This window comes from Engystomops pustulosus, chromosome 3 (genome assembly GCF_040894005.1).
Source record: "Engystomops pustulosus chromosome 3, aEngPut4.maternal, whole genome shotgun sequence".
NCBI lineage: Eukaryota > Metazoa > Chordata > Amphibia > Anura > Leptodactylidae > Engystomops > Engystomops pustulosus.
This window is the reverse complement of record NC_092413.1, coordinates 128205043-128219135: the sequence shown is the minus strand read 5'-3', so window position 1 is coordinate 128219135 and position 14093 is coordinate 128205043. Positions and strand designations below refer to the sequence as shown.

Genomic DNA, 14093 nt, shown 5'->3' with positions numbered 1-14093 from the left:
ATAAACCCACCCCACACCCTCTAATAACAAACCACCCCACACAGATCACATCCCACACCCATTTTTCTTTTTTTTTAAATTTATAATAACAAATACACACAACACTAAACTAAATCCCTCGCCCGCACCCTCCCCTTCCCCCCAGACACTGGTCTAACGTCCAAAGTTTGCGTTAAGTAGTCCAGACCAGTGCCCAGGGTCATAATAAACCTGTACTTACCTCCTCTGGTGCCGCCGATGTCCCACGCCGCGGTCCCTTCGATCTGTGCCCCTGTTTGTTTACAGGGGCACAGAAGCCACGCACAGGGAGCTTCCGGTCCGCGATGTGGCCGGCTCCTCCCATCCGTCCTCCGTCCATCTCTCAGCATTGTAAGCGCTGGGAGAAGGTGTCGGATGGGAGCTTCCGGGCCAGTCCTGAATCATCCTCTGATTCATATTCTGCATCAGAAACAACAATAGAAGCCCTGGCTCTTTTAGCCGGAGGTTCTGGTTGTTTATGTGCCAAAGACAATTGCACTTCAGGGTCTTAGTTATGAGGAAAGATTAAAACAACTAGATTTATTTAGTCTGGAAAAGAGACGACTACGAGGGGACATGATTAATTTATATAAATATATGAATGGTCCATACAAAAAATATGGTGGTAAATTGTTTCAGATTAAATCAAATCAAAAGACGAGGGGGCACTGTCTCCATCTGGAGAAATCAAGGTTTAATCACCAGAGGCGACAGGGCTTTTTTACTCTGAGAACTGTCAATCTGTGGAATAGCCTGCTCTCAGCAGTGACAGTAGAGAGCTTCTATAGTAGAGAAGGGTCTATATGCCTTTTTACACCTAAATAACACTGATGGTTATGTTATGTTGAATTGTTTCCCCTAAATCCCTTCCTCATCGAATCCCTTCCCTTCCATGGTTGAACCTGATGGACAAGTGTCTTTTTACAACCGTATAAACGATGATACTATGAATATGTGAGGGGGCCGTGGAGGAACTATAGTGTGTGTGTGTGTTTGTTCTCTTTCACCACTCCGGAAGTTGTGCCTTATGGATTACATGTGTGAAGTTTGGAGTTTTCAATGCTCATGTATCTGCAGCACTAGTTCTAGAACGCCAGCCGTAGAGTAACACTAATGCTGGACTTTGAGGTAATGACAAAAACACAGCGGCATTAGTACAGACTAAACTATCCAGTCAGCGCCTCAGCGTTCAGTACTATCACGTGACTGGGACGTCAACCGTCCCGGCAGTTTGCAGCCAATGTATGTATCATTTGTTTACGTGGGTCGCTACGAGCATGCGTACCGCGCTCACGTTGCCATAGCAATACGTAAGCTATGGCTGCCCCGTTACCTGTTTCACGGATTTTCGCGTCCTTGCAGCCGGGAGATACGAGGATGATGGAAGCGCACGAACTAGAAAATAAGCCGGGAATTGTGCTCGGGCACAGAGGTGGTCGGGAAGTGCAAGTGACGGGCACAGCGGAGCTAAGCGCTGCTCCGGACCGGGCCCGGCTCTGTATACTGGTGTCGAGCAGCAAAGGCGCAGCTACGGAGGCGAAGAGCAGTGTCCTGAGGCGGCTAGACTACATAGAGCAGGCCCTGCGCCAGAGAGGAGTCACGGTGAGAGGCATAGCGGGTGTTATGCTCAGCACCATGGCACATGTACACAGAAGCTGCTGATATTTTCAGATGTTGCTTAGACATAACCCAACCATAGATCATGTGAATAAGGTTCTGTGCACATAGTGTGAACTTGTACTAACGGATCCTTTAAATACCCTAAACACCCAGTTAGTGTCACATTGTTGTCCGTTAGACTACCGTTAGTCTAATGTGTATGTGCAGATCACTGGAGAAATAAAGTAGTTATGAGATCTTTGCACATTAAGGTCTGAGATCTCTGACCAAAGACGAACTCCAGAATGAGAAGACTACATGCAAGATGGTTATAAGCAGTAACAGGAGCTGCAGGTGCCACCAGTGGACTCCCGTGGTCACTAGTGCAGGGGACCTGAGCACCCATTGCTTAAGAGAATGGGTTGTCTGAATCCAGTTGGGGAAATCTTTTTTGCTTATGTTTTAACTTGAAGAAGCCCTTGGGCTGCGGTCACACAGTGCGTTCTTGGTGCGTTTTTAAATGCATAAGTTTTAACATGTTACCATGCGTTCGGCTGGTTTGAATCTGTTTGTCTTCATTTCTGGAAGTGTAAGCCGCTGTATTAATATTTTCAGAGCTGCTTCAACTTCCACAAATGAAGAAAAATGTATTCAAACCAGCCAAACACATGGTAAACATGCAAAAACAAATGCGTTTAAAAAACACACCCTTAGGGTGATGCCACACATGGCGTTTTGAACCTGTTTTTAAGCAATCTGTTAAAAACACATGTTTTTGAAAAATGCATCAGTTTTTGACAGGTTTTACCAATTATCTTAATTAAAACTGGTCAAAAACACATGCGTTTTTTAACACGTGCGTTTTTGGACGGACTGCTTAAAAACAGACCAAAAACGGGTTCAAAACGCCATGTGTGGCATTACCCTTAGTGTTAGCTGGTGAACATGTATAGTCAATGTACGCAGGGAAAATATTAGGTAATAGTATCATTCTTTATATATTTTCATAGTAATTTTTTTTGTTTTTCACTTTTACTGCTTGCTATAGTTTCTAACATGTGCAGCATATGAATTGTACTGTTGTTTACTTTGCTGCAGTGAAAATCTGTAACCAATTTACCGTACTTGAGATTTCAACATAGCAAATAAGAAAAATCTATCCCTGATGACCAAATAGAAATGGTGAAATCTCTTCCAGTGGACCTCAGTGGCAACATTTGGTCTCATGACCACAATGTTTTCCTAATAAGTTCCCTGAATAAATGCAAGAATATACTGTATTAGAATGTTTTGGTTTAAATTCTAAATTTGATTATTACAGAACTCTGCCTTCCCTGTATAATCAAAGTTCACTTTGCGAGGATATAGAGTCTCTGTAAAACTGAATTCTTTTTCTTTTCTTATCCCCAAGGATGAGAACATTACTATTTCAAAGGAAATTGAAAGAAAAGCAAACGCATATCAAATGGCTGCCGAGGTATGAATGCTGAACATGGTCGCCCACCTCCTTTGGTGTAATTATTTGTGCCTCAGCTATCTGACAAATCTTTTATTTTTTAAAAGGAGGTTATTGAATTGCAAAGAATAAAACACCAGCTCATTATTTAGCTGTTATAGAGGTAGTCCATGTGCTGCTGAAATGCAGAGTTGTATTAAAAATATTACAACACATCAGCTGTATTCCATTGCTGGCTCCTGAGGGTGCCGTCACACGATTGCGCTTTGACTACGTTTTTAAACAGAATGAAAGCACATAGGGCTGGGCCGTGGCCGATCGCATATGCCAGGGGCTGGTTACTCATCACACACATTCCCATAGGAACAGGTATGTGATTGTCCATGGGCCGTCTCCATAAGTTTTTTTTTTCTGTTTCAAAACAGAGTTAAAGCACAATCAGGGTACTTTCACACGAGGTGTCTTTTGGGCGCTGGAGACATGTGTTAAGTTAATCTTCTCTCATACTATCCAATTAGTGGCAGGCAATGTCGAAGAAGCTATTACGAATATTGAGCTGTTATTTTTTTCTATGTTCATCTGAAGGCTGTGTTCACACAGGGCCGGAGCTATGGAAAAGTGGGCAATTGATCAAATGAATCTTGAATTTTGTTTCTAGGTGCCATGGATCCAAAGATATTCAGGTTTAAAGTGAGAATATCAGGTGCCATTTTTATATATAAAAATCACTCCCGACAGCAGTTTAACAGTTAATATCTCCGTTTTCCTGACACTTAGAAATACACATTTAGATTCATATAAAAGAGGAGACTCTCTTCTTTCATAGGAAAAAAAGAAGATAAAGACCTCTGAAGTGTACCCTGGAGCTGCTGCACCTCACAGATAATGGAAATATTCCCTTTATATGTTACTATATTTTGAGAAGGGATAATATCAACTACCGTATATAATCGAGTATAAGCCGACCCGAGTATAAGCCGAGACCTCTAATTTTACCACCAAAAACTGGGAAAACCCATTCACTCGAGTATAAGCCGAGGGTGTAATATACAGCCAGCCCCCATGTAGTATACAGCCAACCAGTCCCCATGTAGTATACAGCCTGCCCCCCAGTAGTATACAGCCTGCCCCCCAGTAGTATACAGCCTGCCCCCCAGTAGTATACAGCCTGCCTCCCAGTAGTATACAGCTTGCCCCCCAGTAGTATACAGCTTGCCCCCCCAGTAGTGTACAGCTTGCCCCCCAGCAGTATACAGATTGCCCCCCGTAGTATACAGCCTGCCCCCCGTTTGTGCCGTTTGTCTCACATTTACGTTTATGCGTACGCTTCATTTATAGCGCTTACACTTATGCAGTGTTTGAGGTGTGTTTATGCATATGCAGATTTTCCGTTTATGTCAAATTTTCCTGTGTTCAAGCTTACATGGTAATTGCCTTTGCGTCACGTTTATGTTGCACAGCATTTGCGTTTGTCGAGTTTATCTTGTGTTAATGCTTACACAAACAGCACTTGCGTTTATGGCACATTTACACTTCCGTGCCATCAAGTTTGCGTTTACACTTAATTTACATGCCCTTTTGCGTTTATGTTTTGTTTGCATAGCATTTACGCCTCTGCGGTGTATGTTGTTTGCACTTATGCTTACATAGTGTTTGGGTTTCCGTTTACGTTGCATGCATGTTTACAATGCGTTTAACATTGCGTTTACGCCGTGTTACCAAAAATGCAATGTCAACAGAATATTAGAATGTGTGTGAACATAGCCTTTAAAAATCACAGCTCACTGCTGACAGAATGAGAGATTAGCATAACACACGCCCCCATCTCCTCCTCTCTGACCAAACACCGATTATAATGGTCAGATTTCGGGACTAATAACGTTTTGAACCCGTTTTTGCGCCGTTTTTAAGCAGTCTGTTAAAAACGCATACGTTTTTGACAGGTTTTTCCAATTCTAATTAAAACTGGGCAAAAACGGATGCTTTTCAAAAAATGCATTTACTTAAAAACAGCCCAAAAACGGGTTCAAAATGCCATGTGTGCCGCCGGCCTAACTCCGGAAGTGTGGAGGCTATTAGAAAAATTCAAAGTACCTGTGAATCTGTGTAGCAGCCCCAACAGAATGGTATGATAATCTCCATGTAAGTGAGGAAGTGAAATGTCCTCTTTAAAGGGGTTATCCGGGTTTAAATTTTTAAACCCGGATAACCCCTTTAAAGGAAACCTACCACTTGAAGTGGCAGGTTTCAGAAGAAAACACCGAGCACCAGCTCAGGCTGAGCTGGTGCCGGTGCTTATTTTTGTTAGTGTTATCGCGGTTAGTGTTAGTGTTATCGCGGTTTAAAACACTTTTTAAACTGTATAGCCGGCGCAGGGAGGTACGCGCTCGACGCTTACCGTGCGCGCGGCTCTCCTTCACTTCCTATGTAGCCGTGCGCACGGTAAGCGCCGAGCGCGTACCTCCCTGCGCCGGCTATACAGTTTAAAAAACACTAACAAAAATAAGCACCGGCACCAGCTTACCCTGAGCTGGTGCTCGGTGTTTTCTTCTGAAACCTGCCACTTCAAGTGGTAGGTTTCCTTTAAAGAAAAAGGCAGGAATTGGATCTGCAGCTTGTTGTAGCTCACAGAAACACCGACCTGATGTGGTTTCAAAGACAGAATTTTCTTTTTTAATCTGGAAAAAGAACAATGGTTCAAACTACTGTAATAAATATTATTAATCCGTTTATATACTGTAGCACACACAAATTACACAGCACTACACAGAGCTTGTCAAATCAGGCCCTGTCCCCATGAGGCTCACAATCTAATCAACCAGTATGTTTTGGAGTGTGGGAGGAAACCCATGCAAACACGGAGAGAACATACAAACTCTTTGCAGATGTTGCCCTTGATGGGACTTTAACCCAGGTCCCCAGCGCTGCAAGGCTGTAGTGCTAACCACTGAGCCACATAACTACTGGTGTATACTATAGGCATCTAAAGTGATGCTCCCTCTTCAGCCTCTTGGCCTGACTGATCTCTAGCAAAAGATGAGTTCACATAAAAGATAAATTCTAGAAAGGATATTTCATACCCTACCTGACAGTGCTGCTGGTTAAGGGGGATAAAATTAGGTGATAATCATGTTCCCATTATTACCATTACCAAGTTGTCTTTAAGTGGTTACTTTTTAAAATAATGTATAAATAGGTGAGGGCATTTTAAAATATAACTTTTAATATTACGGTTAAAAGATACCAACGTGAACCATCACATATAACATAGAAAAAACAAGCTGACCAAAGTCGAATTATTGGTCAATCCAAGGGGTACAGTAACCATCCAAGTTTGATGCAAACACAAACAGCATTAGGTATATGCACTCAGATTTCCGAAAGGAAAGTATAACCAACCTGTAGAGGAAAAATATCCTAATGCAAACACATACAGCATCAAAACTATAGACTCTAGATGGGGAATTATAGTCATAAATAAGAATAGAAAAAATTGTTCAGATCTCACCCATCCTGAAGTAGGACAAGACGAGGGTAGTAGATGATGGGTCTCAGGTACATCAGGTCAGGAAAAGATGGATGCACTGCCCCTAGTTGGCCCTCTACTTCACTCGCCCTATTCACCCAAATGTTGCTCCTGTCCTAACAAGGACAGTCCCAGGTTCTCCCTGATCGTAGAGTTACCCTAGTAAGCCCTATGGGTGCTTGAATCCAACAGCGTTCCCGACGCGTTTCCAGTGCCACAAAAAGTGGAACCTTCCTCGGGAAAAAGTGTTAGTTTATAGTCCTGCTGCAAGGAAACCGACAGTGGTCAGCAAAATGGATTAGCAGTGGCCTAATCCAATCCTGTAGCAACCATTAGTCCAAAGTCAGAGTATTTATGGTTTTTAGTGGTTGGGTAAACACCCACCTGTTCCATAAGCCTCACTCTGATTGGTCCAAGTAGCCCTATACTATGTGAACCAATAGTGACCTGTCAGTGGTACAAGAGGTCACACCCTATTGGGTGTGATCGGATTACTGTGATGGTAAGGCTAGGCAGGGCGCAACTGTCATGGGGCAATTATTTACCTACCCACGTGCACTGCCACCATCTCCCAGTGATCGTCCCCTCCTATATGTCACTTGTGGGGTTGGGCCTATCACATCTTGCAGGTCCGGGTCCATACCCAAAATGGACCAATGTTGTTCTAGTATTTGCCTAATGAACCCAGCATCACCACTAAATGTGGTTATCATTCTGATGGGTTCACTAGTAGTAGGATCTTTGTCTGCTGAGTTGAGTAGGGAAGTACGGTCGCTCTGTAACTCCGTATTATAGGCAGCCCTAAGGATCCCATCTGGAAACCCTTTTGCTAAAAATCTCATCCTTAGGTCTTTTGCCTGTTTCTTGAATTCAGATTCAGAGGAGCAGTTGCGCCTCAGTCTCAAATATTGGCCCTTAGGGATGCCACGTCTCAGTGGGAGGGGATGGTTGCTCTCCCATCTAAGTAAGGCATTAGTGGCAGTAGGCTTCCTATAGACCGTTGTGTCAATTTTTCCGTTGATATCCTTACTAATCAGGACATCCAAAAATGGTAATCTATTTTCGTGTATCTCAAAAGTGAAATGTAACCCAATGATGTTTTTGTTGAGTGATGATACAAACTCCTCAAAGTCCTTTTTGGGTCTACTCCAGATAACCAGTATGTCATCTATATATCTTAGCCATAGTTCGATGCCTCTGGTGTTCTCCTCACTGTCCCCAAATACAATTGTCTCCTCCCACCAGCCCAGGAGCAAATTGGCATAGGTGGGGGCACATGCCCACCCCATTGCCGTGCCCCTGAGCTGGTGGTAGATCTTACAATCAAAGAGAAAAAAATTATGGGTCAGCGAGAAGTCCAAGAGGCAAAGAATCAAATCATTGTGTGGCTGATATTGAAAACCCCGTGTCCTAAGGAAATGGGAGGTGGCTAGAATACCAAAGTTGTGGGGAATCGAGGAATATAGGGCTTCAATGTCTATGCTTGCTAAAAAACAGTTTGTGCCAACATTGATATCCTCCAATCTCTTCAGCAGATCTAGGGTATCCCTTGTGTATGAGGGCAGAGACACGACAAATTCACGTAAAATACGGTCCAGATACACGCCTATGTTCTGTATAAGACTATCAACGCCAGAGACAATAGGTCTTCCTTTTAAAGGTTGTGTGCCCTTGTGTATCTTGGGCAACGTATAAAACGTAGCTGTCCTAGGATGTTTAGGCAATAGAAATCTATGTTCACCTTCACTTATCAGGCCCTGATCCTTAGCCCTGTCCAAGATCTTTTTAAGTTCCCCAGCATAGGTTGTTGATGGATTCATAGATAATATAGCATATGAGTCCCTGTTTTTCACAATTCTAGGCACATTCGTCTATAGTCAGTAGTGTCCATAACCACCACATTGCCTGATGGTTTAATTGTTATCAGTTTATCTCGCTCAACCTATGCTGGGGAACTTAAAAAGATCTTGGACAGGGAAAGGGCACACAACCTTTAAAAGGAAGACCTATTGTCTCTGGCGTTGATAGTCTTATACAGAACATAGGCGTGTATCTGGACCGTATTTTACGTGAATTTGTCGTGTCTCTGCCCTCATACACAAGGGATACCCTAGATCTGCTGAAGAGATTGGAGGATATCAATGTTGGCACAAACTGTTTTTTAGCAAGCATAGACATTGAAGCCCTATATTCCTCGATTCCCCACAACTTTGGTATTCTAGCCACCTCCCATTTCCTTAGGACACGGGGTACCCAATATCAGCCACACAATGATTTGATTCTTTGCCTCTTGGACTTCTCGCTGACCCATAATTTTTTTCTCTTTGATTGTAAGATCTACCACCAGCTCAGGGGCACGGCAATGGGGTGGGCATGTGCCCCCACCTATGCCAATTTGCTCCTGGGCTGGTGGGAGGAGACAATTGTATTTGGGGACAGTGAGGAGAACACCAGAGGCATCGAACTATGGCTAAGATATATAGATGACATACTGGTTATCTGGAGTAGACCCAAAAAGGACTTTGAGGAGTTTGTATCATCACTCAACAAAAACATCATTGGGTTACATTTCACTTTTGAGATACACGAAAATAGATTACCATTTTTGGATGTCCTGATTAGTAAGGATATCAACGGAAAAATTGACACAACGGTCTATAGGAAGCCTACTGCCACTAATGCCTTACTTAGATGGGAGAGCAACCATCCCCTCCCACTGAGACGTGGCATCCCTAAGGGCCAATATTTGAGACTGAGGCGCAACTGCTCCTCTGAATCTGAATTCAAGAAACAGGCAAAAGACCTAAGAATGAGATTTTTAGCAAAAGGGTTTCCAGATGGGATCCTTAGGGCTGCCTATAATACGGAGTTACAGAGCGACCGTACTTCCCTACTCAACTCAGCAGACAAAGATCCTACTACTAGTGAACCCATCAGAATGATAACCACATTTAGTGGTGATGCTGGGTTCATTAGGCAAATACTAGAACAACATTGGTCCATTTTGGGTATGGACCCGGACCTGCAAGATGTGATAGGCCCAACCCCACAAGTGACATATAGGAGGGGACGATCACTGAGAGACCACCTGGTTAATAGCCACTACATAGCACCACAACAAGAGACTTGGCTAACATCTAATGTAAGTGGTAGCTTTAGATGTAGTGGTTGTGTTGCATGCCCTGTGATACAAAAGTGCAAGAACTTTACATCGAACGTGACAGGGAAGATCTACCGGATACGTTCATTTATAAACTGTCGCACGTGTGGTGTCATCTACAGGGCAGTGTGTGACTGCGGTCTCGAATATATAGGGAAAACTAGACAGGAGTTGAGACGACGCATTGGCGCACATCTGGGGGATATCGCCCATAATCGTGACACCCCAGTGGCACGCCATATGAACTCACATCACGCGGGGGACATTAACAAGATTAGATTCATGGGCATTGATGTGGTGAGACCAAACCCAAGAGGTGGTGATTGGGATCGCCTCATTCTTCAGAGAGAGGCCAAGTGGATTTTCTGGTGTGATACAGTATCCCCTAAAGGCCTGAATGAAAATGTATCATTTGCACCGTTCATTTGATTTGATTTGTTCTACTTAATACATGATATTTTCTAAGATATGTGTTTGTCCTCGTCTATCTGGGGAATGTACAACTAATTTAACTATGCTTCTGTGGTTTTTGTCTGTACATGCAGTGCTTCTAAACCAATCAAAATAATCACTTTTATTATGAGTGTCATCTCTATTACTTTATGTTACCCCACTGGCCATTGTTGTACCTCCCTCTGGTAGAGAATGGAAAACGGTAGCCCCAATGCAATTTTTAAATATGCCTGTTCTGGCAATTTTTGTTATCGGGTACTCTCCGGCTAAATATTCCTAACTAGAGGGGCCAGTATGGTAAAATTACTTCTCAGGGATCCTGTTGTTGAATAGTAGAGGAGTTGTTACCTCTTTGATCTAATAATAACTCCAGGTCCCATCTGAATTATTTTAGGAGGCTGTGGACCGGGGCCGCCGTATCGATAGGCTCAGCCTCGCAACACCTCCAACCTACCCTCCCGTCTCCTTGACGACGGCACACTTTGACGCATTCCGGATAACCGGAAGTGACGTGTCGCGTTGACGGCCGGACCGGAAGTGCAGTGTTCGCGCCGACCAACACGAGGAGACGCTAGAGGGAGATGGTGGCAGTGCACGTGGGTAGGTAAATAATTGCCCCATGACAGTTGCGCCCTGCCTAGCCTTACCATCACAGTAATCCGATCACACCCAATAGGGTGTGACCTCTTGTACCACTGACAGGTCACTATTGGTTCACATAGTATAGGGCTACTTGGACCAATCAGAGTGAGGCTTATGGAACGGGTGGGTGTTTACCCAACCACTAAAAACCATAAATACTCTGACTTTGGACTAATGGTTGCTACAGGATTGGATTAGGCCACTGCTAATCCATTTTGCTGACCACTGTCGGTTTCCTTGCAGCAGGACTATAAACTAACACTTTTTCCCGAGGAAGGTTCCACTTTTTGTGGCACTGGAAACGCGTCGGGAACGCTGTTGGATTCAAGCACCCATAGGGCTTACTAGGGTAACTCTACGATCAGGGAGAACCTGGGACTGTCCTTGTTAGGACAGGAGCAACATTTGGGTGAATAGGGCGAGTGAAGTAGAGGGCCAACTAGGGGCAGTGCATCCATCTTTTCCTGACCTGATGTACCTGAGACCCATCATCTACTACCCTCGTCTTGTCCTACTTCAGGATGGGTGAGATCTGAACAATTTTTTCTATTCTTATTTATGACTATAATTCCCCATCTAGAGTCTATAGTTTTGATGCTGTATGTGTTTGCATTAGGATATTTTTCCTCTACAGGTTGGTTATACTTTCCTTTCGGAAATCTGAGTGCATATACCTAATGCTGTTTGTGTTTGCATCAAACTTGGATGGTTACTGTACCCCTTGGATTGACCAATAATTCGACTTTGGTCAGCTTGTTTTTTCTATGTTATATGTGATGGTTCACGTTGGTATCTTTTAACCGTAATATTAAAAGTTATATTTTAAAATGCCCTCACCTATTTATACATTCTTTTGATTGGGATGGTGTATTCTTTGGCCTTTTCTATGGTATTTCACGATATAGGTTATTAGGCCTGTACTTAGATTTTTACTTTTTAAAATAAAATTAAACTTTTTTTTGTTTTGTTTTAGGTCTGTGTAGTTTTTGATGATTTTGAGAAGATGCAGAATGTTTGCAACATACTTGTAGAAAAACTAGACAGTTCAGTGAACATTTCCTCACCTCAGTTCTATCACTCTCCTGCAAATATGGAAAAGTTAAGGTAAACCTCTATAATCTCTTCTGTGATGTGACCTATTGCTACACGTACAAGACATTATTTCACAGCTGTAATTATAATGCACATTGCATATCTTCCAGACGGCAAGTATGTCTTAATGCAGTAAGTAATGCACGGCGCAAAGCCCAGGATGTTTGCCGTCTTGTTGGCCAGTCACTTGGAAAGGCAGTAATAATCAAAGAAGAAGAAACAAAAGAATGGGAGGATCCAGCGGACTGTGCATCTTCTACCATTCAACTTAAAATAAAAAGTGCTACAGTTTATGTAACATCAAAAGTATCGGCGACTTTTGAAATTAAGGGTAAAGAGCAAAATAAAAAGAGCTGCTGACTACTTTCTAAGATTTTACAATGCACACAATAGTTTTCTGATTTTTATATACATTACTCTGTTTATTTTTTTATTTCTTTTATAATAAACCATATTCAATATTTTAAAGACACAGCTAAATTTTGCCATTTAAATATATCCCATTTGCAAATATATCATGTATTACGTTATGTGGAAATAACTAAAGTTAACTTTGGAGTAGGGTTGCACCGATGCCGGAATTTACCGGTGATTTGCAAGGAGAGCTTTAGTACTTTGAGTGTAATGTAGTCCCCAGGTTACAAGGTAAGTACAAACCCAAGGAACCTAAGTTGAATTTGTATATAAGTCAGAACTGTATATTTTATAATTGTAGCTCCAGACTAAAAAAAATTGTCTGAGTGATAATTGGATTTTCAACATTTTTTGCTGGAATGAGACCAAGGATTATCAATAAAGTTTAATTTCAGACACCTTACAGCTGATCATTTACCAGAGGCCACAGTTGGCAGGGAGGTCAATCTGTAACTAGGGGTTGTCTGTAAGTCGGGTGTCCTTAAGTAGGGGACTGCCTGATGTCTGCACGCTATTCTTTATTTGTGGATAGCAAACGGACCCATTGTTTCCGAAGTCACATGTCCGTTTTTTCATGGATGTGCAGACAGTGAAAAAAAAAATGCAGCATACATTATTTTTACTCGCACATACATCCATAAAAGTCAATGGATCTGCAAAAAACTAATGAATGGCACATGCATGGCATATGTATGCAGATTGCCTAGCAACATCTGAGAAAAAACAACCAACTGGGCAGGGCACGAAATAGATTAGAAAACTGTCAGTATATGTGAAAAAAAACTTATGGTGTACAGGCGTGAAAAACTTTTCACAAAAAAGGCCTGGAGATGGCCTCACAAAGACCCATTGGTCAAAAGGTTAAGAGGAATTTTTTTTTTGTTCCCCATTAAAACTAATATCTTTATTTGGATTCTTTAAAAGTTGCAATCGATTTTTAAAAAAATCTTAGCTCCCGCACCCCTGAGGACGCCACGGACGTGGCGAAACATGTCGGCGGTGCTTTGGTGTTTAGTTAGTTTTTATTTAGCAGACACAGGACTAAGAATCAATTGTTATAGCGAGACTCAGCTCAGTGACAGAAATAATGTGTGGGTGTGTGTGCGCGATAGTGGCAATAGACCATGAGTGCTTGAATATATGAGTGGTGACCGAGGCAACCAAAACCTAGCAAGATATCAGCAGCGATAGAAAGTGGAGTTAGCGGAAAAAGTGACACATCCTAATAGCTAGCCACAACTAAATACTAGCACAACTCAACAACGTTGCAACAAAGTATCATCTGCAAAAGTGAGTATAAGAAAAACTATCACTCACTAGTGACATCTAGTGTTTTGGAGATATACCACTACGATACTTACCTGCGAATTGCAGACCTCCTCTCGTCGCTCCACCACTCAAGCACTTTTATAAGCATTCCATTCAATTCTCTATGAATGGGGCGGCAAGGGAATAATAAATAGTATACCACTCTCGGCCACAATTGAGAGATGTCAACCACTGCCATACATCGCTATATACAAATACGGTGCCTCTTGCCAATAAAAGCAGCACACACAATATCACAGTCACAATCCTCTTTATGACTAATTTGAAAAGACATAAGTCCTACTGTCTGTAGATTTTTTTATTTTTTTTAAATTGTCTATTAGTGTCAATTGATTGTAACTTATTAACTAATTAGTTTTAATGGGGAACAAAAAAAAATATCTTATAACCTTTTGACCAATGGG

The 14093-nt window shown here is 42.3% G+C and overlaps 1 protein-coding gene across 1 annotated transcript; it reads left to right on the top strand.

Moving 5' to 3' along the window:
* The first annotated feature begins 1265 nt into the window (after positions 1-1265).
* IRAK1BP1 (interleukin 1 receptor associated kinase 1 binding protein 1) lies at positions 1266-12426 on the top strand. The gene is made up of 4 exons (XM_072142081.1): positions 1266-1620; positions 3029-3094; positions 11828-11958; positions 12057-12426. Exons 1-4 carry the CDS (start codon positions 1336-1338, stop codon positions 12304-12306), a joined length of 732 nt encoding a protein of 243 aa, XP_071998182.1. The 5' UTR covers positions 1266-1335; the 3' UTR covers positions 12307-12426.
* Positions 12427-14093: the final 1667 nt, after the last annotated feature.

Bases quoted from the DNA above. Each gene is read 5' to 3' on its own strand.
- IRAK1BP1 (XM_072142081.1), top strand. From the start codon at position 1,336: ATGGCTGCCCCGTTACCTGTTTCACGGATTTTCGCGTCCTTGCAGCCG. The intron at 1,621-3,028 runs GTGAGAGGCATA...CTTATCCCCAAG, and splicing joins TGCGCCAGAGAGGAGTCACG to GATGAGAACATTACTATTTC. The intron at 3,095-11,827 runs GTATGAATGCTG...GTTTTGTTTTAG, and splicing joins CATATCAAATGGCTGCCGAG to GTCTGTGTAGTTTTTGATGA.